General features: G+C 41.4%; 1 protein-coding gene across 1 annotated transcript in view; it reads left to right on the forward strand.

Moving 5' to 3' along the window:
- The window catches only part of STAC (SH3 and cysteine rich domain), a gene marked incomplete at both ends in the record, with an annotated part of 113,123 nt that overhangs the window by 72,849 nt on the left and 13,913 nt on the right, over positions 1 to 26,361 (forward strand). The window contains 3 exons of the mRNA XM_080715250.1: positions 4,416 to 4,494; positions 17,825 to 17,889; positions 19,047 to 19,135. Of these exons, the coding sequence (XP_080571376.1) occupies positions 4,416 to 4,494; positions 17,825 to 17,889; positions 19,047 to 19,135 (233 nt within the window). The remainder of the gene's footprint in view (positions 1 to 4,415; positions 4,495 to 17,824; positions 17,890 to 19,046; positions 19,136 to 26,361) is intronic.

Here is a 26,361-nt window from a genome sequence, read left to right on the forward strand (position 1 = left end):
GGGTCCTTAGGGAGCCACACCACCTCCAGAGGGAACCCCCACGATGTTTGGGGCCCTTAAGGGTTCACTTTCTATTGCCAACACCCAGGGTGCTCCACGGAGCCCATGCTTGTGCTCTGCTGGAAATGCCTAGTGCACTGGACATTGCACTCTGTGCTGCTCCGCACACTTTCTCTGAGGCATCCTCCAGTTGCTCCCTGAGTGGGGCTGCTCCCGGGCATCTGCTTTGCATGGCCTTCTTGCCCTACATGCTGATCTTCTGCACAGTCCTTTTTACCAACCATCATCCTTAAGCTGGTGACTCAGCTTCCGTATATCCACTCCTAACTCCTTACCCAGTCCTACAGACACTGTGTAACTAGCACATCTAACCTACACTCTATTACTAGACAAGTGATTCTCAGTGTGCTGTCTACTGATCAACGGCATCTTTGGGAACTTGTTAGAAATCTGAATTTGGGGTTCCCAGTGAGACCTCCAGAGCCAGGAAATCTGATCCTGGGAGTCCAGTCATCTCTGTTTTAGCATACCTTCCAGGTCATTCTGGTGCACATAAGAATTTGAGCACTACTTAGTTAAGGACTTAAGTTTGCTTCCAAGGAAGCTCACCCATGACATCTTCCCGATCAGATTCTCCCTTCCTCTTTTGCTCTTGCTTTCATTTGCTCTTTATGTGAACAGCTTTTGAGTCCACCTTTACAGTGGCCAGAGGCTGATCTGAAGTTACTAACAGAGACTGAAGGATGCTAACCATCTCCCTTAACTCCATGGACCACATTCCAGCTTTCTCAAGAGGGTGGGAAGGGCCCTTGCTGGCAATGAGTTGCTTCATTCCAAATCCACAGAGAACAGACTTGCTGCCTGTAGCCATCCCCCTACCCTTGTAAGTCGAGATGTTTTGAAGCCACCATCCTGCCATTCAAAAGAAAAGCACAAGTCAAACTGGCCAGAGCAGAGAGGCTTCTGTCCACTTTGACCTGCATGCTGAGCAGCACTGGGCTCTTGTGTCTGCAGTGGAAGCCGTATATCCTCATTCCACAGCTGCCTCCCCCAGGCTTGTACGAGGCCAACACTGCAGGGGAGCAAAGGGAAAAGCCCCCAGAGGCTAGAGCAGAGAGGACACTCCCCAGAGATGACCTGGAACAGTTCACATCGGCAGTAGATGGCGGCTGCTCCTCTGGCCCTGAGATGGGCTACACTTAGGACAAGGCGATGTCCTCAGACACGTTTCACAGGAGGCAAAGGAACATTTCAGCCTCCACATTTTTTGGCTGATGCTAAGAAGCAGCAAGGCTCACAGAGGGACAATTTCCATCTCTAAAACAGCCTTGTTTCCAGCTACGTCTGGACCCTATAGCCTGGTATTAGGGGGCATTAAGCATACTTTCTGAATGTCAATAAGGTGTCATTGATCATTGGCCAGTTATCCAGGCACTGGTTCCATCAGAAGATAGTTGTTGGGGTTTTGCTTATTGAAGGCATTGTTCTGAGAACTACCAGGAGACAGAGACAAATCAAAGTGTAGTTAAATATCTGTCACGTCTCTCTTTTCCCCAAATCCACGTTGCCTCCGTCAAAGAAAACTGTAACAATTTGATGGGTTTTTAGAAGGATTTCGCTTCCTCCTGCAGGGTCAAGAGAGAATGAACCTCAGCCTTTTGCTATTATTCAGCATCCTGCGTCCTAAAGCGAGCATCTTCCCACACCGCCAGGCTTTGTTCTGTAGACTTGTTCCCTTCCAGGGCCCTAGACCCATTTGTTTCACATTGTTGGGAAGTCACGGCCTATTTCCAAATTGTTATGTTTTCTTTAATATGCTTCTGAAATGTTCTAGAATATAAAAGGCTTGATGGCTTTGGGGAGTTTTGGGTTTTTTTGAACCAAATTTTTTTTAAAAATTCTGAGACTTAGTTGGCTACTTAATGAATAAATCTTCAGTTTTATAAGATTAAATTAAAATAAATGAACTTTTGTGCAGAAATCATGAGCTTCAAAAGGAGCAGGGTATGAGGAACTAGAGACCTGTGATGTTTTGTTTTTTGAGGTATTTTTTTCTGACGTGTCATGAAAGTTAAAAAAAATGGCTGAAAAAATTTCAAAGCTGAACTCTAACTAAAATCAGTCTTGGAGGTTGGTGCTAAAATACTGCAGAGCCAACAAAGAGAACAAAACGTAAATTTGTTCCTTTCTGAAAACATATAAGTAGACTGCTTTCTAAAATATGACTTTCCTCATAGGCCCCACATATTTCTCTCTGAAAAGGGTGGAGCCAAGCAGATGGAGGCCAGAGCATCTGGTCCTTTGAAAGTAACAATCAAGCTGGGCATGGTGGCGCTAGCCAGGTGTGGTGGCCCACGCTTATAACCCCAGCATTCCAGAGTCAGAGACTGGAGGATCACGGTTTGCAGGCAGCCTCAGCTACTTAGTGAGGCCCTTCGCAACTCAGTGAGACCCTGTTTCAAAAAATAAAAAAGACTAAAAAAATAGGACCAAGGGTGTAGCTTGGAGGTAGAATGCCCCTGGGTTCCATCCCCAGTACCGAAAGAAAGAAAGAAAGGAAGAAAGAAAGAAAGAAAGAAAGAAAGAAAGAAAGAAAGAAAGAAAGAGGGAGGGAGGGAGGAAGGAAGGAAACAGCAATCAGGCCAACCCAGTGGCACATGCCTGTAATCCCAGTACTTGGAAGGCTGAGACAGGAAGATCATAGGTTCAAGGCCAGCATCAGCAACTTAGCAAGACTCTCAAAAACTTAGTGAGACCCTGTTTCAAAATTTTTAACAAGGGTAGTAAGAGGGATGTAGTTCAGAGGCAGAATAGCCCTAGGTTCAATCCCTAGTATGAAAGAAAGGGAAAAAAGAAAGAAAAGAGTAATTAGTGGTGTGCTGTTGATTAATGCTTAATCACCAGGTTAGACCAGGACCTGATTTAGAAGCATTTACCAATTTTTTTTTTTTTTTTTTTTTGGTGGTACTGGGATTCCTGAAACCCTTCTACCTCCGGGCTACACTCCCAGAGCCATTTTTATATTTTTATTTGGAAACAGGATCTCTTAAGCCAGCGAGACTGGCTTCGAACCTGTGCAATCCTCCTGTCTCCGCCTCCCACACACAGGGGTTACAAGCGTGCGCCACCATGCCTCGCGCCTTTGCCAACTTTTGTGGTGTAAATATTCCCATCTTGGCTGGGCGTGGTGGTGCACGCTTGTAATCCCCGCGCTTGGGAGGCGGCTTAAGAGACCCTGTTTCCAAATAAAATAATTATATATATATATATGGTCTGAGAGTGTAGCCTGGAGGCAGAAGGGTTTCCAGGAACCCCAGTACAACCAAATACATATATATATATTCCCACCTCATGCTACCCATGTGATGTCCCTGAGGCTCTTACCAGCCCGTCTCACCAGTGTACTCCTGGATGGAGCACGGTGCCTAAGAGTCTAAATTCTGGAGGTGCTGCCTGTGACCCACTACCCCATCTCCACTACTTTTAGCTGTAAGACCTCGAAGAGAATTACTGTTTCTAGACTTCAGATTCCCATCTTAAAATTGGGTCTATCACAGGATTATTGTGAAGAATAAACGAGATAATATATACAAAGCACTTTAAAACCACATGGTTCAGCAGGGCGTGGTGGCGCACGCTAGTAATCCCCACACTTGGGAGGCGGATACAGGAGGATCACGCAGGTTTAAAGCTACCCTCGCTGGCTTTAGAGATCCTGTTTCCAAATATAATATAAAATAGGTCTGGGAGTATAGCCTGGAGGTAGAAGGGTTCATCCCCAGTACCACCAAAATATATATATATATATATATATATATATATATATGGTTCATAGGAACCATTATCTATAGAGAATACTGTTGTTGTTTTGTTGTCCTTATTAATTTTGTAACCTAAAAGGAAGAATGATTATGCCTTTTTTTAAAAAAAGGCATAATAAATACTCAAAAAATCATTGATTTTTGCAGCAACATAAGTAGCACTTTATTGTACTTAATTAGCACATCCCTCAATCATGCATCTTATTCTCTATAATTAATATTCAAAACTCACCCATAGCAAGAGTTGTAGCTTCACTGAAATGTTTAAATGACAGGCAGGAATTCCATTTCTCTCTGTCATCCATTCCTGGGAAGCTGCCTAACTATGGTCGATGCATCTAAATGCTCACTCAACACTCACTGAGCGTCCATGGTGGCCGAGCCTGCGGCAGCCACAAACACCTGCAGGCAGGTTCGGTGCCAAGACAGGACACACAGCCTCTCCAAAGTCAGCCATCAGACACAACAGCCGTAACTGGACTCCCCAGCATTACGCGAATCGCAGCTGAGCTCTTGCACTGATATTGAAATCGATGCTCCGTTGGCCTGCTGGTGTAACCCTGCTCACTCCCTGCCATTTCTCTTTTCTCAAAGACTTCAGATCTCGTGGAGGTTCCTGAAGAGCCCGATGGGCCAGGAGACGGGTACGACCTAAGGAAACGCAGCAACAGTGGTGAGTGGGAGCTCACTTACAGACTCTTTGGTGGTTGTGATATTTCCTCCAGGGACAAAGATTTGATGAGAAAACCATGCCACAGAGAACCTACTTTGTGTTGCATCCTATGTACCTGAATCCGATGAGGAGGAGGTGCCTCCCACTCAGGTTCCTCCATGCCAGAGACAAGACTCTCAAAAGCCCACATGGGAAGCCAGGCATGGTGGCGTACTTTTAATCCCAGTACTTGGGAGACTGAGAAAGGAGGATCGCAGGTTCAAGGCCAGCCTCAGAAACATAGCAATATCCTGTTTCAAAATAAAATTAAAACCAAAATAGGGCTGGGGGTGTGATTCAGAAGTAGAACATCCCTGGATTCAACCCCCAGTACCACACAAACACACACACACAAAAATTTCTGACATATACTATCCATCCGAACATTCTTTATCAATATTATATAGTCTTCTGACACCTTAACGCCTTGTTAAAATAATTTCTAAGATGTTTCTTAATACTACATGTATAGCATTGCTGGTAATGTTAAGAACAGACCACCTCTTGAATCAAGAGATTTAAAAATTGGGGTCTCAGTCACACCTGGTGGTATACGCCCATAATCCCAGTACTTGAGGGGCTGAGGCAAGAGGATTACAAGTTTTAGACCAACCTCGGATACTTAGTGAAACCCGGTTTCAGGATAAAAAATAAATAAAAAGAGCTAGAGGTATAGCTAAGTGGTAGAATGCCCCTGGATTCAACCCCAAGTACCACAAAACATTTTTTTTAATTGGCCTCATCCTTTATGGATGTATTCTTGCCAAGCATTTTCAACACCAAAAAATAATCATTTAGCTTGCACTCATTTTGGGAAAAAAAAAAAGTCTGTGAAACATTTACCATCACCAGCAACAGGACATCAGCCACAGAGCCTGCTCCCTGGGTGCTCACAGTTTAGCAAGGGTGCAGGTTCTAACCTGGGTTGAGTCTAATGCATTTTGTGGCTGACGTGATCCTGGCCCCAGGATCCAATCCCTGCGTGTCCACGGGGGTGTGCTGCCGTGGACAGATTTCCCACTCGAGTAGTCTCCCCTGCCTTGTCCAGCGTGGAGGCAGAAGCTTTGTAGTCAATACTGCTTATCCACGTTGCCAGCAGCTGCCTTATAAGGGATTGCTCTGGCTTCATTTTAGAAATTCACTCATGTCCCCTCTCTAGTTAGGGCTGTGCCCGTGTGCATCCCACAGAGCACCACGTGCTGAGCTGCCCCTGGGACTCTCTTAAATAAATATCAGTGTTCACCAAGCCCTCCACACCTGCTAAGCTCACTGCTAGAGTACATATTCTTCAACATCACGTGGGGGAAACGATACTTTTAGACCAATGCAGATATTCACTGAGCATGTAGCAGGGCCATGAAAGAGACAAATCAGAGGCCATTGGCTGCCAGGGGAACTTCACGGTAGACCGTAACACTGTAGGACCGTCTTAGCCCAAGCCTATCCAGCATCACAGATCCAGCAAGTGAATCTGGGACACTGAGAATTGAACCCAGGGGCATTCTATCTCTGAGCTGCATCCCCAGTCTTATTTTATTTTTATTCTGAAATAAGGTCTCACTAGGCTGATAAGAGTCTTACTCTTTGCTGAGGTTGTCCTCAAATCCGCAATCATCCTGTCTCAGCCTCCCAAGTACTGGCATTATAGGTGTGGGACACCATGCCTGGCCCAGCAAGTAAATTTGGACAATAACTCCAAAGTTCAACAACTAAGGAGCTAACTTACCAAAGACCACTATATATATAATCAGACTTGCACACGTCTGTGCTTCAAGAGTGATCAACCACTCCATCCTGAGTTTGGCTTTGTCCTTCTCTGAACCCTTCTTGACAACATTGCTGGTATCTTCCTCTTCCCTATCTACTGTAGGCATATCTTTGTTCTGGAGACAGACTGTTGCCTTTCACTTAGTGTCTGTGTAACCTAGAAGCAGTGACTTAGCCTCTCCCCACCATAGTTGCTCCACCTCTGAAGTGAAAATAACAATAACACCAAACCCATAAGGTGGCTGTGGACTCTGAATGAGAATGACTATAAATACTGTCCATACATGGATGACACCCAAACTTCATCTCCAGCATTCGCCTTCTTTGCTGTGGCCAGACATCTACAACAGCCTCCTGGATATAGCCCTCTAGATGTAGAATAGCACCTTCCAGCCAACACACTGACTTAACACCTGGTGCTCTCACCTGGCTACCCAGACTGGCTCGTTCCCGGTTGTCTCTGGTCAGTACTTAGGTGCCCCATTAACCAGCTCAAGACACCAAAGTCTTTGTTATCATCCCTGACTCCTGTTTCTTTCACACCTTGTACTAGTCAGCTTTCTGTGGCTGTGACTAAAACACCTGTCAAGCACAATTTAAGAGGAGGGACGGTTTATTTGGGCTCATGGATTTACAGGTTCAGTCCATAGCTGGCCAGCTCCAAGGCAGAAACATCATGGCAGAAGAAATTCTCTCAGCTTATGGGAGTCAGGAAGCAGAAAGAAGGGAGCCAGGAGCAGATAGAGTCCCCAAGGTCACAATCCTAGGGACAGAAAAACTTTCTCCAGCCATGCCCTCTACCTACTGTTACCACCCAGTAAATCCATTCAAAGTATTAATCCATCAGTAGATTTACCCACAGACAGGATGAGAGCCGTCATGATTCAATTATTTCACCTCTGAGCATTGCTGCTTGTCAACACCTGCTTCTTTGGGGGGAGGCATTCCAAATCTAAACCTTGACACTCCTCGTCTCCAGACTGTTAGCTAATCCTATCTGAAGCTTCTCAAAATCATGCTCTGGGCACTGAGTTCTGCCTCAGCCTGCCTGGTCTGGCTCAACTCATTCCAGCACCCTTGCATTTAGTAGATAAGACCTCTATTGAGCCTGGGCACTTCTCCTAAAAGTTGATCCTGGCCAGGCATGATGGAACACACTTCATTATGGTGCACACTTGTAGGCTGAGACAAGAGGATCTCAGTTTCACAACCAGCCTCGGTAACTTAATGAGATCCTATTTCAATAATAAAAGTAAAATAGGACTGGGGTGTAGCTCAGAGGTAGAAAGCCCCTGGGTTCAATCCCTAATATCCCCACTCCGAAAAAGAAGCTAGCCTCAAAACAACCTCATACCATGAAAAGGGATACTTAGGAATCATCAATATGGAGTAGAGTTGCTGTTAACAATGGGCCAGTGAATGAGACCTCTCTTGGGGGCTTGTTAGCAATGCATAATTTCAGGTCAGCCAGACTCCACTGAACGGGGATTTGGATTTGAATCTGTGGCTCATATGCTCATTAAAGTTTGGGAAGTAGGATTTGTGGTCATTTTGCCTAACCTCACTCCTCTGAAATAGGCACAACACACAAACACACACACACACACACACACACACACACACACACACACACACACCAGATAAGGAAACAAAGGCTCAAAGTAATACAGTCAAAGCAAAAAGCTGATAGTTTTCTGTGTCTTCTACATTAAGAGGTGGTTTTACAGCCTTACTCAGAGATCTGTTGAAAGAATTTAGCAAGCTATAAACTTTTTAAAAGCTTCAGAGATCTATTAACAATTCCTTTGATCAGCAACAGCTTTCTTTACCATGTGCCCTTAGAAGCTAGGGGGATTAATTATGCAGCAGTTTGCTTCAAAATATTTTCCTTTGATTGATTTTAATCCCCTACCCATGCTCTCTAAGTAAAAATACGGGATGGGGGAACCCCTGCTTCTGTGCTCCAACTCCCAGTGGGTCTTTTCAGCCATGTCAAGGGAGTGTGGCTTTGTAGAAGCAGTGTCTGGAATCACAGAGTCACAAATAGTTCTGCTTCCCATGTTTCATTTACACCCTAAAATAACAGTGCACACTCATGTAATTTTGTCCAGGGAGCTATTATATTAAGTTTCTTGAATATCTCTTGAGCCACCTTAGAAGAAAATATAATTCAAGATAATTTATTGACCCCAATCTCTGCTTCCTTTTTATAAGTTATCTTGGGCAGAAATGTTTGCAATTAGGGTCTTCAGCACTGTTCCTGGATGCATCTAGATACAGATGGGAAAGTTGTAGGTCTTCACCTTTCTCTTAACTGCTAGAAACTTCACTCATAACAAAGTAATAAACGAAGAAGTAATATCTGGGCTGCCAGCTCCTACTCGAAATGCCAAATAACAACGTTATTGGCTGCCTTCAATAATTGCATTTTAGTATCACTGTATGTGATCATAGTTTTCCTGGAAGAAAAACAGAGAGCACAGGACATAAGCAACACAAATTCCTAGAAATTTTCTTCACAACAGACTGAGCTAATCAAATCCACTTAAGGATATTACAAAATTCAATATTACCTCACTTTTCACTTAAGCAAGAAGTTTTGTTCAGAAAGAAAAAAGGCAAGCTCAGATTTGGAAAATTCATTCTTTCCCTTAGCATCCACAAGCTCTATATCTCAAATTTAAAGTTGTCACCAAAAAAAAGAAGCTGATAGTTTAATGGTTTAATTAGTAGATGCCCCTGATTCTTGTCCCCCTCTAGTGAACACCTCCTAAATTGCAGATGTATATATTTATGGAGTGTTTCTGAAATGCACATTTAATCTCTGGATGAGGTGAATAGCTCTTTAAAAGCATAGACGATTCTCTTTTCAGAAAAAAAGGAAGGCTGAGTACTTGGAGAACTTTTTCTCTGTTTAGCACTCCTAAAAAAACTAGGAAAAAGGATTTAGAAGAGAATATCTAGTTAATGCATAGCTGAGCTTGGCAGCAAAATCAAACAATTCCTTGGAGTATAATAGTGACAATAAAGCATGAATCCAGAGACAAGTGGGTGAAGACCAATTTTTATTCTGCACTACCCTGTAACGTGAGCTTGAGCAATAGCAGGTCCCATCTATGAACAATGAGGTCGGATCCTGGGAATTGTGTGGTGATAGGTTAGACAGGAGGTCCTTCAGGAAAACGCTGGCACCCGAAAAGGCACCCTCCATGTGACTAGGAAAATAGAATGCCTTCCAGACAAATACGTGGTACCAGCCAGAACACAGGTAGAGAAAAGGAAAGAAGGTGGTAGGAAGAGAGAGAAAAGAGAACAAAAAAGAGGGAAGGAGAAAGGAAGGCAGAAGGAAGAAAGGAGACACAGAGGAAGGAGAAAAGAACAAAAGAAGGAAGAAAGGAAGGGAAGAAGGCAGGCTTATTTAGGTTAGGGTCTAAATTCATGCCACCTAGCCGGGCGTGGTGGCGCACGCTTGTAATCCCCGCGCTTGGGAGGCGGAGACAGGAGGATCACGCAGGTTCGAAGCCAGCCGCGCTGGCTTAAGAGACCCTGTTTCCAAATAAATAAAAATATAAAATAAGTCTGGGAGTGTAGCCCGGAGGTAGAAGGGCATCCAGGAACCCCAGTACCACCAAAAAAATAATAATAATAAAAATAAAATAAATAAAATAAATTCATGCCACCTATATAAACAAAGCAAAATAATACAAACTTTTGTTTAATTTCACTTAAAAGGCAAAAGGTGATAAGAGTGCCTGCCATGGATTTAGCAAAGGCAAATATAAACTCTCTCCAGAGGGAGAGCCTCTTAACCCAGACCTCAGGAACTTCCCACAGTAAACTTATAAAAGGCATGAGCTAGCAACCAAAATTCTCCAAACATGAGAAAATGAGCCACCATGAGTGAGAGTTGGCAGGAACAACCAATTTTATTATTAGACTCTTAAAAGATTATATACATATATATATTTCAAAAACTGAGATTATCAAATAAAGATCACAATTATAGTGCTGTGTGTTTAAAATATTAAAATATCAACTAGAAAATGTTGTAACAAAGGAACAATAGACTATCAAAATAAAGTAGCAAAATTTGAAGAAGAAAATAGAACTTCTGAAATTTGTTTTACTTTCTCTATTTTGTAAAGAAGAAATGTGATTAATTTAGTAGCATATTAGACATAGTTGAAGAGAGAATTAACACCCTAAAATATAGAGCTGAAGAAATTAGAATATAAGCAAGGAAACGAAGCAGTGGAATTTGAGAGTAAAGGAGACTATGAAAGATAAATGAGAAAGTTCAGCATGCATCTAACTGAAGTTTACAAATACATAAAAAGAGAAAGAGTAAGAAAATATTTTTAAATATTTTTATTTAAGAATTTTCCAAAACTTATTGATGACATCATTCCTCAAATTTCTAAATCTATACCTAGACACACCTTGTTGAAATATCAGAATGCCAAAGACAAACATTAAATGCAGGATGAAAGATATTTTACATACTGACAGTTTCTTATAAATTTCAGTTGATGCTAAATAGGAGAATGATACCTTCAATATGCTGAAAGTAAAGTAACTCTTAACCTAGAATTATAATTAAAGAAAAATCAACACCAAACCGAGAAGAAATGAAAAGCAAAGAAAGTGGTGAACATGGCATTTAAATCTAGGCAAACATCCTTTACATTAAAAAGCGTTTTTCAAATTTGTTTAAAAATGACTGAAAATACTGACATTTAAGTGGAAAATGAGCATTCAAAAATTCTCTTATTTTAAAAAAGATGTTAAAATATTATTTCACTTTAGATTTTGTCAAAATGTACTCATAAATGTTTCAAGACAACTGATAAAAGAAAAAAAATATGTCAAAATTTCCAAACTAGAAAGGAAACAAAGTTCAATGAATAGAAGGAGGAAAAAGTCAATAAATTCAAAAGTAAGAAAGTGGGAAAGGGGAAGGAAGAATGTAGAAGAAAAAAACATAAAAAGTTTAGGACAAATAGGTAATACAAATAAAATATCAAAGAAGTAATCCAAATTTATTAGTAATCAAAAACAATTGCAAATCACAAAATAGGTAAAAGTTTTCAGAATAATTTTTAATGGATCTATGTCATATTGAGTATCTAAAACATAAGGATATAGAAAGTCAAAAAGTAAATTTTTTTAGTTAACATGGAATAAAAGATACAGGCAAAATAAAGAACTTTTTATATAGAGAAACAAAAGTGTGAAAGATGGCCTCAGGAAGATATTAAGGAAGAGAAAAATCACATAGCTATTTACTGTAAGAAAAAAATGGATTTTAATACCAAAATTTTATTAGAGATTAAAAAGCAGCATTATATGGTCATGTTCACGTCTGCCAAAGTTATAATTCTAGACTTGTATCTTCTTAATGTGTAGCCTCAAAAAGACAGAAAGTCCAGGAGAAACTGACTTTATAGTGAGAAATTTTAACATGACTTACTCATTGATAAATCAAACAGACAAGAGGTTCAGTACAGACACGGATGATCTGGTGATATATTTGACAATCCTAATGTAATTGACTTAGAAATAACAAATATAGGATTGACACTCATTTTAGGGACACATAAAATAACTATAAAAATTCATTATGCACTGAGCCATAAAACAAGCTTCATAAATTTCAAAGAATTAACATTATATAGACCACATCTTCCTGTCCACTGTTCAAATAAGACAGAAATCAATACTCAAGAGATTTCTAGGGAAGCCAATAACTTGGCAAACTAATACACACTTTTACAAAGCTCGTGTGTCAAAAGGAAATAGTACTAAAAATCAGAATACATCTAAAACTAATAAAACACTATAAATCATAATTTATGCAATAACACTGAAGTTATGACTAAAGTATTTAGCTTTAAAATGACTTCATTAAAAAATATAAATTTTGAAAAAGAATAATCTGAGTGCCATACTTAAGAAGCCAGAAAATGAGATTGGATAAACCCTCCAAGAAAGGATAAACGCAGAAATTATTAAATTGCAGCCAAAGATCTACAAATCCTGGGGTGTCGTGTCATTTGCAGGAAAATGGATGGAACTTGAGATTATTATGCTAAGAGAAATCAGTCTCAAAAAACAAATAATTGTATGCGTTCTCTTATATGTGGCAGCTAGAGAGAAATTTGGGTAACATCAAGCAGAAGAGCAGAGACTCCAGAAGATTGATAGAAGAGGGGCGGGGGAGGGAGGAGGGGACATGGAGACATAAAGACCGTGAGTAATTCTATGTTGTGTGTACAAAACTGCCAATTCCAATTTCAAAGTCACATTCGGGGAAAGATAGGGGGGACCTGGAAGAAAGTGTGAATGTATGTTTCTATCACTCTACACCCCAGGACAATATATAATTACAATGCACCAAATAAAAGTCTATAAATAAATAAATAAATAAATAAATAAATAAATAAATAAATAAATATAAATAAATAAAATAGATCCTGGGTGGATTTTTTTTTGTGTGTGTGTGGTACTGGAGATGGAACTCTTCTACCTCCGGGCTACACTTCCAGACCCATTTTTTATATTATATTTGGAAACAGGGTCTCTTAAGCCAGCAAGGCTGGCTTCGAACCAGCGCGATCCTCCTGTCTCCGCCTCCCAAGCGCGGGGATGACAAGCGTGCGCCGCTACGCCCGGCTTGGGTGGATTTTAAAAAATAATAAAATGTACAATTCATAGCATTTTTAAGATATCAGAGAGAGAAAGAGAAGACACAAATCAACAATAAAAAGGGGGCCATAGCAGAGATGGAAGAGAAAAGGGTGTCCTAACCAAATTCATGCGGATAAACTTCAAAACTATTTAATTTTGTGATGTTCAGTCACATAGCAATTGGACGTCATAGTGAGGTTCAAGGAGACACAGACGCACCTGCACACCCCTCTTGGTACAGTAGCCTCCATCCCACCCCACTCCTGTCTTCTCCCTCCCTATCCCTGTGGGTGAGATTGGTGGTGATACCCTCTGACATGGACCTAAGTGCATTTGAACTCTTCCCTGCCCCGTCTCTGCCTGCCCCCTCCCGCTGCCTCCTCCAAGCCCCACTCTTCTACTGGGTTCTTTCCTCTTTTATCTGAGCTCCTTTTTGCTTCCTGTTTTCATTCTAGTTTGACATTTGAGAGAAAACAAACGATGCTTGGACTTTCCGACACTGGCTGATCTGAGCATAATATTCAAGGGTCCCATACATGTTCCTACAAATGACATAATTTTGTTCTGCTTATGGCAGAGTAGGATTCCATTGTGTGTGTGTGTGTGTGTGTGTGTGTGTGTGTGTGTGTACCACATTTTTTTATCCATTCGTCTACTTACAGACATACAGACATCTGGATTGGTTCGATAATTGAGCTAGTATGACTCTAGTATGAATTGTGCTGCTATAAAAATGGATATACATGTATCTCCACAGTATTTTCTCTTTAGTTCTTGGGGAAAATACCAAGGAGTGGTGTAGCTAGGCCATATGGTGACTCCAATCTAGTTTTTCTGAGGCTCTTCCATCCTTTTTTTCTCAGACTGGTTGTATTCATTTGCAGTCCCACCAACAGCATGTAAGAATTCCTGCTTCTCCACATCCTCGCCCAGGATTTGTTATAGTTTATATTCTTTTTGTGTGTGTGGTACTGGGGTTCCTGGAAGCCCTTCTACCTCTGGGCTACACTCCCAGACCTATTTTTTCATATTTTTATTTGGAGACAGGGTCTCTTAAGCCAGTGCATGCGGCTGGCTTCGAACCTGCGCCATCCTCCTGTCTCTGCCTCCCAAGCGCGGGGATTACAAGCGTGCGCCACCACGCCCGGCTTATAGTTTATATTCTTAATGATTGTCATTCTAAATGGAGTTAGGAGGAATCTTGTAGTCCAAAACGTTTTTAAATGGGCTGACACTAAGAAAGAGATCAATGACTAAAGCCTGATTCAGAAAGGAGTAGAAATGGAAAACTTGATTTGTTTGTAATCCTAATAGAAACCAAGTCAATATTTAAGATTTTATACAATAAAAATACCAAGCCTAGACAGTTTTATAAGTAAATTCTACTATACATGCAAGAAATAGACAATTTCCAGAGTACATTAGCCCTTTCAGAGAACCAAAACGCAGCAAGGAGAGAGGGCAGCAGTGTTCTCTAACGTGGTTTATGAGGCTGTTATAACTCTTATTTCAAACCAAACATGGACGGAGAAAGGAACACCCCTGGCCAGTCTCCCTCTCAAGTGTAGATGCAGAAACTTGAAACAAAACCCTAGTTGGCTGGAACCAATAATGTTTTTAAAAGAATGTCGCATAATAATTGGATTTCTTCACAAGATTCAAATCCGGGTCAATGTCAAAAAACTTAATAATGTTAACTTGTTGAGTTACCAGGCTTAAAAAAAAAAAAACAGGCTGCCAGTGGTGGTGCATGCCTAGAATCCCAGCACTGGGGAGGCTGAGACTGGAAGATGGCATGTTCGAAGCCAACCTCGGCAATCTAGCAAGGCTCTCAGCAACTTAGGAAGACCCTGTTTTCAAATAAAATAGGGCTGGGGGTGTTGCTTGGAGGTAGAATGCAACCTGGTGTCAATCCCCAGCATCACAAAAAAATAAAAGAAAGGAAGGAAGGATGAAGGGAAGGAATGAAAGGGAAGGGAGAGAAAAAGAGAAAATAATCATCTCAGAAAGCACAGTGGTGGGCGTGGGGTTCAGAAGTCTTCAAAGTAAAAGAATATGGGGGGGGGGGGGGGAGAAAGACCTCAGTGATTTGGGCCAGAGCTAAAGATTCACTTTTCCTCTGTAGCTTTAGTGAATATGCTTCATGATAAATATGGCACTTTAAATACTTGTCATGGGTGAAATAAACAACCACATAATTTTCTATCAAAGAATTCAAGGCACCAGAAATAAAGGATGCATAATACTTCTTTTATGAAAATGGTTTACCTTACTTTTCTCCTATTTCTTCAAATCAAAATCTCTGAAATGGCTCATAAGAATAGGTTTTAAAAATAATTTTACAGCCGGGAGTGGCGGCGCATACTTGTAATCTCAGTATTTGGGAGGCTGAGACGGGAGGATCGCAGGCTCGTGGCCAGCATCAGCTATACTTAGCGAGGCCCTCTACAACTTAGTGAGACCCTGTTTCAAAATAAAAAAATACAGTAGGGCTTGGGGTGTAGCTTAGAGATAGAATGTCCCTGAGTTCAATCCCCAGGACCTCAAAAAAAATAAATAAATAAAGATAAAAGTCACTTTGCAAACTACTTCTGCCTGCAACTATATATGAAAACCTATTTAAGGCTGCTTTAAATAGCTTTCAGCATAGTTCACAAAAAAATGCTACACATTTAGAACCAAATAGCTAGATGGCTGTTCAACAGAAAAAAAAATCTAAACTGCTGTCAAATTACAAGTTTGTAAAATTAGTCCAGATTGAACATCGTGTAGGTATACATTATCTAGTCCAACATCTTAGCCCCAGTCCGGAAATTACTTGGGAGATTTTCTTTGCCTGTTTCCCTTGGAATATTTAATATTCTTTTAGAAGAATTCAGTTTTATACGTATAGAATCAGATGTTTACACCAGGACTTCAGACAGTCACACGATACCAGAAGAAAAGGTGTTGCGGGTGTCCAGTCCTTTTAGGCTGGTATAAACACCAAGCTGAGGAGCTAAGCACTGAGTCAGAGAAGGTCTGTGGAACTGGACTTTGTCTTCTCGTTATCCACAAAGCAGAGCTTCGCAAATGACTGCATATGGGCTTCCCTGGACTCATGGAATTGCACCCATAAACTCTGGAGCTATAAACGGGGTCGAATAGATATTTAATGAGCTTTGGTGCTTTTACGGGAGCTCTTGTTCTGAAACGGGCTTTCCACATCACGGTGCCTGAGTCTATTTTAAGGACGGTAGAAATTGCCAGCGCACTAATGAAATAGGCTTAAAGCTTTCTCTGCCTGGTGGGTTTCCTTCCCTATGCTAGTATTTTCTTTATAATGGAAGGAGAAATAAAGTAGCACTGTGGGGGTTTTTTTTATGTATCTGTGTGTTATTAGGGATTGAACCCAGAGATGTTCTGCCTCTGATCCACACACTCAGCCCTACTTTATATTTTATTCTTAAACAGGTGCTTGCTTAGTTGCTGAGGATATCACTAAATTGCTGAAGCTGGCCTTAAATGTGCGACCCTCCTGTCTCAGCCTCCCCGAGACTGGAATCACAGGTGTGCGCAGGATCACACCCAGCTGCAATGTGTTATTTTTAAATGTCAAGTCATTTAGTGACAAAATGGTAGATTTATTAGATAGCACACTCTATTGGATAAATATGGAAACATTTGCCACATTTCTATTTAAAGAAGATACATCCGGTGATGAGGATGAGGCTGTTTGGTGTGTGGGGTATATTTGGCTGATCAAACTAACTGTAACAGAGGCTCCGTGTCTCTAGGGCCCTCAGGCAGTGGGGTGTGTGAACAATGAAAACTCCTTTTCAAGAGGTCTGTTTTCTATATAAGGCCACAGAGAGGACCTTAAATGTAAAAGAGGAGAATTATACATTCCAAGAAGAAACTAAAGAAAAAAATCAGCCCCAATGCGATGAATATGAGAAAGGGAGGAACTATTTTGAAATTTAAAACTAAAGCTTTAATCTTAAAAATAAAATATATAGATGGCTGGGCGTGGGGGTGCAAGCACATAATCCCAGTACTTGGGAGACTGAAACAGTGGATTACAGGTTCCAGGCCCACGTGGGCAATTTAGTGAGGCCCTGTTTCAAAATAAAAATAATAATAAGGGTTGGAGGTATGTAGCTCAGAGGTAGAAAACCCCTGAGTTATATCCCCAGTACTAATAATAATAGATGATAGGTATCATTAAGCCGGGCATGGTAGCTCATCAGTTTCAAGCCCAGCCCTGTAACTTACCAGGAACCCATTTGAAACTTAAAAAATAAAATGAGGCTGAGGGAATAGCTCAAAGGTAGACTGCCGTTGGCTTCGATCCTCAGTAACACACACACACACACACACACACACACACACACACACACACACACAATATAGATGTCATTAAGGAACTAGAATTGAGATGTTAAATGTAGATTAAAGAATCTAAAGTTTAGAAAAGAGCATTTCAATAAAACTCAGTTGGACTAAACCTCATCCGCCATCCTATCCAACAGAGAGGAATGGCATGGCTTTTGCTCCTAGAAGAACATCATCAAATGAGACCAAGTTTTGCACACAATTGCCCCACAACGCAAGGAGAGAGTGCTGGCTAGGCGCGTACCAAGGTTGTGGGGATGCAGAAGAGGTATGCAGAGTATTGTGTTGAGGTATCTCATGGAACGGGAATGAAAGCTGGGTCCCTAAGGAGGGATGAAATACAGGCAGCAAATAGCAGAGTAATGTTCTGGGACCTGGAATAAATACATAGCATCCTCCAATCGTGTTTCCCAGATGTGGTAACTGACTTCATTAAGCACCTGCTTTCCCTTGTCTCCTTCAGTGTTTACATATCCAGAAAATGGCACTGACGACTTCAGAGACCAAACGAAGAACATAAACCACCAGGTATTTATGGCAATCACAGAAGACCCATCAGTCAGGAGTTCTCAGATCGAACTGCCGGTCACCACTCAAGGGGGCCACGAAATCCACTGAGTGGGTCCCTGACCAGCATGTTTAGAAAATAAAATAGAATAGTGTAGTATATTGTACCATATCTTACTGGTATGGAATAAACAGAAACATCACAGTGCTTTTGTTTTGTTTTGTTTGTAGTACTGGGAATTGAACCCAGGAATATTCACCTCCAGCCCTACTTTTTATTCTATATTTTTGAAACAGGGTCTCACTAAGTTGCAGAGGGCCTCAGTAAGTAGCTAAGGCTAGCCTCAAACCAGTGACCCTCCTATCTCAGCCCCCCAAATACCAGGACTATAAGCATGTGCCACCATGCCCAGTTTTATCACAGTTCATACAAGATAAAAAAAGATAAGCACTTTGCTGTGCACCTTTGGTTCCTGTTGGGTTTGTTACATACAAATTGACATATGCTATATGTGTAAATTAAAAAATTATAATACATTTGACTATAATGTAGAGTGCATATATATTATTATACATATATGTTATACGAATACATGTATGATATGCATATGTCATATGATATATTATGAATAGTGTATGCTATTTATTTTATTTGTTTTTTCATAATTGTATATAATTAGAATAGAATAATATAGTATAGGAAACCTAAGCTTTAAATAGAAGAGTGAATCATGGGCTAAAAAGAATGCACATAGTTGTGGGGCAACTTTTATGGTCTATATATACATATAGCAGTTAACTCTCAGCTAACTGATAGGATGTCAGGCTTAGGAACTAAGAGTTGTTTACTACTATTTCCATGTTCTTCTTTCTTTAAAGAGACTATCTTCATTCCTGGGGCCAAACCTATGACATTTTTCATGAACAACTATATCCAAGAAAAAATATTTAGAAGACACTTATAGTATTTCTGGAAGACAATGTGTTCCAAAGAATTTGGTTTTTAATGAACTCAGAAAATTAAAAATAAGCCTAAGGTTAAGATAAAATTATTAATAATGGTTATTCTAATGCTTAAAGACCACACCAAAAGAACATTTCAGTCACTTGTTCCTTTTCCTTCTTTCCTCTCTCAACTTCTTCCCCCTTCCCTTTCTTACTCTTGTTTTCTCTTTCAGGAACCTCTTTCCAAAGACTCCTTACAGATGAACACCTATGTTGCCTTGTATAAATTTGTACCACAGGAGAATGAAGATTTGGAAATGAGGTAAAAAATAATTAAAAGTAAAAATAAGAAAAAAAGAGAAATTTAAAGTTCATATTTTTTCCATGTGAAAAAAAAATCTCATTTGTAATTTAGAGCAGCGATTCTTACCGGTTGGCACGCATCTCGTGATATGCGGTAACAAGACCCATAGATGGCTGGGTCCCGTCCCCAGGAGTCTTGACTCAGCAGGCCTAGAGTGGAGCTGGAGAACTTGCATTTCTAACTAGTCTGCGGGTGGTAGGGATGCCACTGGTCCAGGGACCACACTTTGGGAAGTGCTGCTCTAGTACATGGGCAACCAAACAGAATAGGAGTTTTCAAGAAGGTTAAGCCTGAAATGCTCCTAGCATCCAGTAGCAGGGTCTAATAGAGAATCAAAAACTATACTTAACTCCCAAATTAGCATTGATGGAAGAATCAACTCGGAGCTATTAGCACAATAGAAATTATGCCCATCGTGGTAACTGAAAAGGAAGAAGATTAAGGTGAGTTTTTTACAACTCTGACATGAACTCGCTCTTCGTAGCTGAATTTCCTGGTGTTTCAGGGGTGGTTAAGACAGAGACAGTCTGAGCTTCACATCCTGCCTGTTATGTGACCTTAAGCAATTTATAAACATCTCAAGCCAAGCATGGTGATACATGCCTGTAATCCTAGTACTTGGGAGGCCAAGACAGAAGGATCACAGGTCCACAGCCACCCTCACTACTCAGTGAGGTCCTCTGCAACTCAGTGAGACCCTGTTTCAAAATAAAGAATAAAAAACAGGGCTGGAAGTGTAGCTTAGAGGTAGCATGCCCCTGGGTTCCATCCCTAGTACTACAAAAAAAAAAGTGAAATCAAGCTAGAGGGTGTAGCTTGGAGGTAGAATGTCCCTGGAATCAACCCCCCAGTGCCAATAAATACATCTCATTATTTTGATTTCCTTATTGGTGATATTTATAATGTCCTCTTCTCCTTACGGGATTTGTGAGCCTGAAATGTAAAAATCCATAGCCCATTGCCTAGTTATGGTAAATACACAGTAACTGGTAGTTACTATAATTTTTACAATGTGGCGTCCACTGAACTGGCTCAAGAAGAAGATGTGATTCCTTGCCTCTATCCATGGCCCCAAATCAGGAGTGATCTCAGAAGGCTCCATCCCAGAGCAGGATAGAAGAGGAAGAGTTTCCAGTCACAAGAGCCCTGAGAGATTCATTCATCTTTCTTCTCAAAAAACACAGAGACCATTTAGCACATAAAGCTAATTAATCAGGCATGGTGGCATGCACCTGTAACCCCAATACTTGGGAGGCTGATACAGGAGGATTGCAAGTCCCAGGCCACCCTCACCAACTTAGTGAGGCCCTCAACAAGTTAACGAAACCCTGTTTATTTTTTTTTATTTTTATGTGGATCATACTGAAAATGGCATACATTCAGACTGTGCTTGGTGCCCTCTCCCCCCACTTCCCTTTCCCCCCTCCCAACCAATGTCCAGGTTAACCATGGACATTCCATTCATGGATAAAACCATTCATACTTTTATATTCGAATGTAGCTCCTTCATTAATCAACCTCAGCCTTCTTCCTCTCCTACCCTTTTTTTCTAGCTTTGCTGAGGTTTCCCCTCTATTATCTGGAGTCCTTCTTGTTTCCCTAATACTCCCTGGGTTGGGCATATTAGAGAAAACATATGTCCCTTCTCTTTCTGTGCTTGGCTGATCTCACTTATGTAATGTTCTCCAGGTCTTTCCATCTTCTTGTGAATGACATGATTTTGTTCTTCTTTAGAGCTGAGTAGAATTCCATTGTGTGTATTTCCCATAATTTTGCAATCCATTCATCTGTTGATGGAGACCTAGGTTGGTTCCATCTTTTGGCTATTATGAATTGTGCTGCTCTGAACATGGGCATGCATATGTTACTGTAGTTCTCTGATTTCAACCCCTTTGGAAAGATACCCAGGAGTAGTAGAGCTGGATCATATGGTGGATCCATTCCTAGTTTTCTAAGGAATCTCCACACTGATCTCCATAGCGGCTGAACTAGTTTGCACTCCCACCAAGAGTGTAAAAGAGTTCCTTGTTCCCCACAATTAGCGAGACCCTGTTCTAAAAATAACAAATAAGAAGGGTAGGGGTGCAGCTTGGAGATAGAATGCCCCTGGGTTCAATCCCTAGTATCAAAAATAAATACAGCTGTTTAATTGCCAGAGCATGCGATCACCTCCACTTGGAGGTGGACCCTGCTCATCCCAGTGCCGTGCTGACCAAGTTAGCTATTCACAGTTACTCTTTCCAGACAACATTGCAAATCTCTGCCCTGCAGCTCACTGAAGTCTGTTCCTACTCGGTTCTCAGGCCTTTTCCAGAGCAGAGTTCAGGGCCTGAATCTAGGCTCCTTCACCTTATTCAAACTATTAAATTCTTGCACATCAGAGTTTTCACCATCGTTGAGGAAAATTACCATGCTGAGCTCACTGGCTGGAATTGCAAACATTACCCGAATTATGCTGGCTGGCATCATGTCAGAGCAGGAAGAGGAGGTGGCATTTGTCAAGTGGACACTATTCTATCAGAGATCAAACAAGCTCACGATTCGGAACAGAGCCTGCCTGGGTTTTGCTACAGGATGGGGGCTCACAATTAACTACCTGCTGATGGAGACAGAGACAAGAGTGACATGTTTACTTTAGAATACCTACAGCAAAATATGCTCTCCTTGAGATGGTCATTTGAGGGTCAAGTATTTAAGATTTCACAGCTTCCAGTTGTACAGTTTTGCATTAGAAGAGTATTAAAAGCAATTCCAGAGAAATGCACAGTGTCACAAGGGATGCTGAGGAGTGCCAAGCTTCCTGGTGGTAGTCGTAATTTTGTATGTGTATTTGAGTTGGTTGCAGGCCATTAAAAGTCAAGCCGACTAGTCACGACTCAAACGTTCACAGTCTGCTCCCAGGCAACCAGGCCTATTCATTCCCAGGACTGAAATGTCTGCATTCCATACACCACAAGATGGGAGTGATATATCACACTTTTCTTTCCCAAGAGATTGTAGCTTCTTATTTTAAAAGCCAGAAACATGATTTAAAATGGTGAAGGCAATGCTTTGGGGATTAGGTATAATTCCTTGAATGAACTGAGGCTCTGTGAATTATCTTCTTCTCCTCAAACCATAAGGGGGAAAAATTCCTTTGAATGAAATACTGTTCTTATCTACCCGCATTCGGATCTAGGAGAGCACTCCAAGGATTGTTCTCAGGAAAAAGAACAAAGGAGATGTGAGCTCAGGGAAAAGACAGAGTGTGAACTTAAGGGGAAAGAAGATGAAGCCCACAGAACATGCCAGAGCCTACGCACCTACTGTATTGTTCCTGCAGCATTCAGCATTCCTCCCCAGTGGCCTCTGGATTTGCCCTCCTACCTACCAACTACCCAGCAATGAATGGAGCAAAGCATCTCTACTCCTTCCTGCCAGCCCACTACTTAGGCTGAATGATGTTCCTGTCTGCCCCAGACACAAAGGCTTTCCTGGACCTCGTGCTCCAAATATATTGGGTGCACAAATCCTGCTTGTTCTCTTTGCCTAAGGTCTGTTCTGTCCATCCCCACCTCCATCTCTTGCTTGCATTGTTGGAGAAGATCCCACCTGGTCTCGGTTTCCAGCCTGGCCTCCCCTTCTGTCCACAATGGAAGGAGAGAACCCTAAAGCTTGGCGCTCAGATGCAGTGTATTTGTACCCCTCTTTCTCCTAACAGTGGAGCTTATTACCTCTTCCCAAACCTCAGTTCTCTTGTATTGAATGAAAATAAGGATAATCAGGTGTGTAGGATGGATGTGATTAAGTAAGATAGCCATATCTGGTATACTGTAAGAACTTGATGTTAGCTCCAATCAGTTTTGTCCAAAAGTAGATGCTATCTTCTCAGAAGATGAGAGAGAGAGAGAGAGAGAGAGAGAGAGGAAGAAGAAAAAGAAGAAGAAGAAGAAGAAGAAGAAGAAGGAGGAGGAGGAGGAGGAGGAGGAGGAGGAGGAGGAGGAGGAGGAGGAGGAGGAAGAGGAGAAGGGCAGCCTAAATTTACTGCAAGTTTAAGAATGAAGGGTGTGGGCATCACTTGGCCTGGGTATAAGTCCTAACCAAAGCACTCACTAGCCATGTGACCCCCATGAGCCCTGGAAAAGTCACACAAGCCATCTGAGCCTCTGCATCCCAAGTTGTAAAAGGAGATAAGCACATGCCTGCCTTAGGCCTACTTCTAACACACACATTTATCCAAAACTCCCCTAAGTCCTTTCATTGCCCTTGGATAAAAGCCAGAATGTTTATAGGGTCTCAGAACCTACACAGTCTCATTGGTGGTGACCTCTCTATTTCAGTCACACTGCCCTTTCTTCCTCCAAAGGACTACACTACCACTTGCCAAGGGATTTTCTTCCTGCAATCTACTCCCTCTCTACATCTTTTTATCCACCTATCTTCACCACCACCAACAACAACACCATTACCACCATCACCATTACTACCATCATCACCACCACCACCACCATCATCATCACCACCACCATCACCACCACCACCACCATTACCACCATCATCATCACCACCACCATCACCACCACCATCATCATCATCACCACCACCACCACCATCACCACCACCATTACCACCATCACCACCACCACCACCATGACCACCACCATCATCATCACCACCACCACCATCACCACCACCACCATCACCACCACCACCACCATCAAACACACACACACACACACACACACACACACACACACACACACACACACACATTTCCACTTGACTAGTTCTCAGCCACTAGACCTGAGCTCAGAGATCAGTTCCTGATACACTCAGTCTGGGTTAGATTTCACTGTAGTATACTTTTATGACATTATATTTCTTTCACTCACAACACTTATCTCAACCTACACTTATATATTTCTTAAAGTACTTGATTAATCTTTATCTGTCCTGTTAACTCCATGAGAACAAGTCTTCATTACACTTGTTAACCTAGAGCATGGTCTGTTCTTGAAACATAGTAGATGCATAGTATAATAAATATTTGACAGATGGTTATGTATTAGGGGGATTAACTGAGCTGATGCAGCACCAGGCATATATAGTTAGTGGACTCATAAATTAGTCCCTGATAATAAAATGGAAACAATGAATAAGGAAGCAAACCAAGTTCACAGGGTCTGGTTTCCAGCCCTGACACCTGCTATTTGCATCCACTGAACAAATTTTAATCATTTAGAGCTTAGTTCTCTTTCTTAGGAAAACCATATATCAAACAAGATAATACAAACCAGGCGTAGTGGTACACACTTGTAATCCTAGTTCTCAGGAAGCTGAGACAGGAGGATCACAGGTTTAAGACCAGCCTCAGCAACCTAGTGAGGCCCTCTGCAACTTAATGAGGCCCTGTTTCAAATTAAAAAATGAAATAGGGCTGAGAGTGTAGCTCAGAAGTAAACTGTCCCTGAGTTCAAAAAACCAAGATAAGATCATATAAATAAAATATGATATTTCATGTCCAGGATAAAGTGAGGCATGTAATATATTTTAGATATTACAAGATATCTTGGCTGGGCGTGGTGGCACATGCTTGTAATCCCAGCACTTGTGAGGCTGAGACAAGAGGATCGCATAGGTTCAAAGCCAGCCTCGGCCACTTAGATACCTTCTCTTTATAATTCACATCTTTTTAATGTATGTTTTATTTCAAAACCTTCTAAGTAACCTCTTTAAGACAACCCTAAAAGTAGAGTAGAGGAAATAGTTAAAGGTTCTCTCTGGCCTTCGAACATACCCAGGGAGACTTTAATTGGTCCAATAAAAAGGATGTGGTACCTGATACTTATCTTCAGAGTAGGTTTTGCAGTTGCCGGTGTGACATGCTCTAGGTTTGCAGCTTACCACTGACACCCAAGATGTGATGTCATCTCACACAGGGTCTCGGGACCACTGTTGATGATGTGAGAGCTGATAACATTAGTGAGCCTCCTGGGTCCTTCTATTAGTGCAGTGGTCTTGCGTAGTGGATAGCCTGTAACTAAGTGTCTTAGGCAATTCTCTAACACTCCGATCAAGCTATTTGAAGAGTCTTGGAAATTATGCGTTATGAACTGCCTCCTTAATTCATGAACAAAGCTCCTTAAAATGCTACTTGAAATACAAACTGGAAACCCCTGTTATAAAGATGAGAACCCCAATATAACCAACATGGACAACATTTTCATCATATGCTACCTCAAGAGTTTACATATCCTGCAGCAAATTCTTCTGCTGGCCACCTGGATGTAAGGGGTGTGTAATAAATGCACACATACTCCCCCATACACACTCAGTGGTCACAGTTATATATGCACAAAGTTAACCACACCCTCACACACATACACACATTCACATTCTCATACATGTACAAATATACATTCTTTCACGCACACACAAGCATCATTAGCCACAGCTTGATAATCCATAGAGTGTGTGTGTGTGTGTGTGTGTGTGTGTGTGTGTGTGTTACTGGGGATTGAATTCAGGGGTGTTCTACCTCTGAGCTACAGCCTTGTCTCTATTGTTTGTTTTTATTGTGGTGGTAGTGATACTGGAGATTGAACCTGGGGGCATTTTACCTCTGAGCTACAGCCCCAGCCTTATTTTATTTTATTTTATTTTTTTATTTTATTTTATTTTATTTTATTTTATTTTATTGGTACTGGGGTTCCTGGAAGCCCTTCTACCTCCAGGCTACACTCCCAGACCTACTTTTTTATATTTTTTATTTGGAAACAGGGTCTCTTAAGCCAGCGAGGCTGGCTCCGAACCAACGCGATCCTCCTGTCTCTGCCTCCCAAGAGCGGGGATTACAAGCGTGCGCCACCACGCCCGGCCTCAGCCCTATTTTAATTCTTATTTTGAAACAGGTTCTCACCAAATTGCTGAAGGCCTTACCACGTTGCTGAAGCTGTCCTCAAAAATACTATCCCCCATCTCAGCCTTCCAAGTACTTGAATTACAGTTTTGTGCCACCACGCCTGGCTCCATGCTTAGCTCATGGATGAAAGTCAACTCTGCCTTCAACACTTGCAGTGTAACTCGTCACAAAATCCTCACTTAATCTGCGTTCAGAAATCAGCAAAGTCTACAAAGTCATTACTTTCATTCATACCAAGGCACCTGGTTTTCAATCGATAACTTGTATGGCTTTACCAAGTTGA

The sequence above is a fragment of the Muscardinus avellanarius genome, assembly GCF_963383645.1.
Source record: "Muscardinus avellanarius genome assembly, chromosome: 18".
In the NCBI taxonomy this organism is placed as follows: Eukaryota; Metazoa; Chordata; class Mammalia; order Rodentia; family Gliridae; genus Muscardinus; species Muscardinus avellanarius.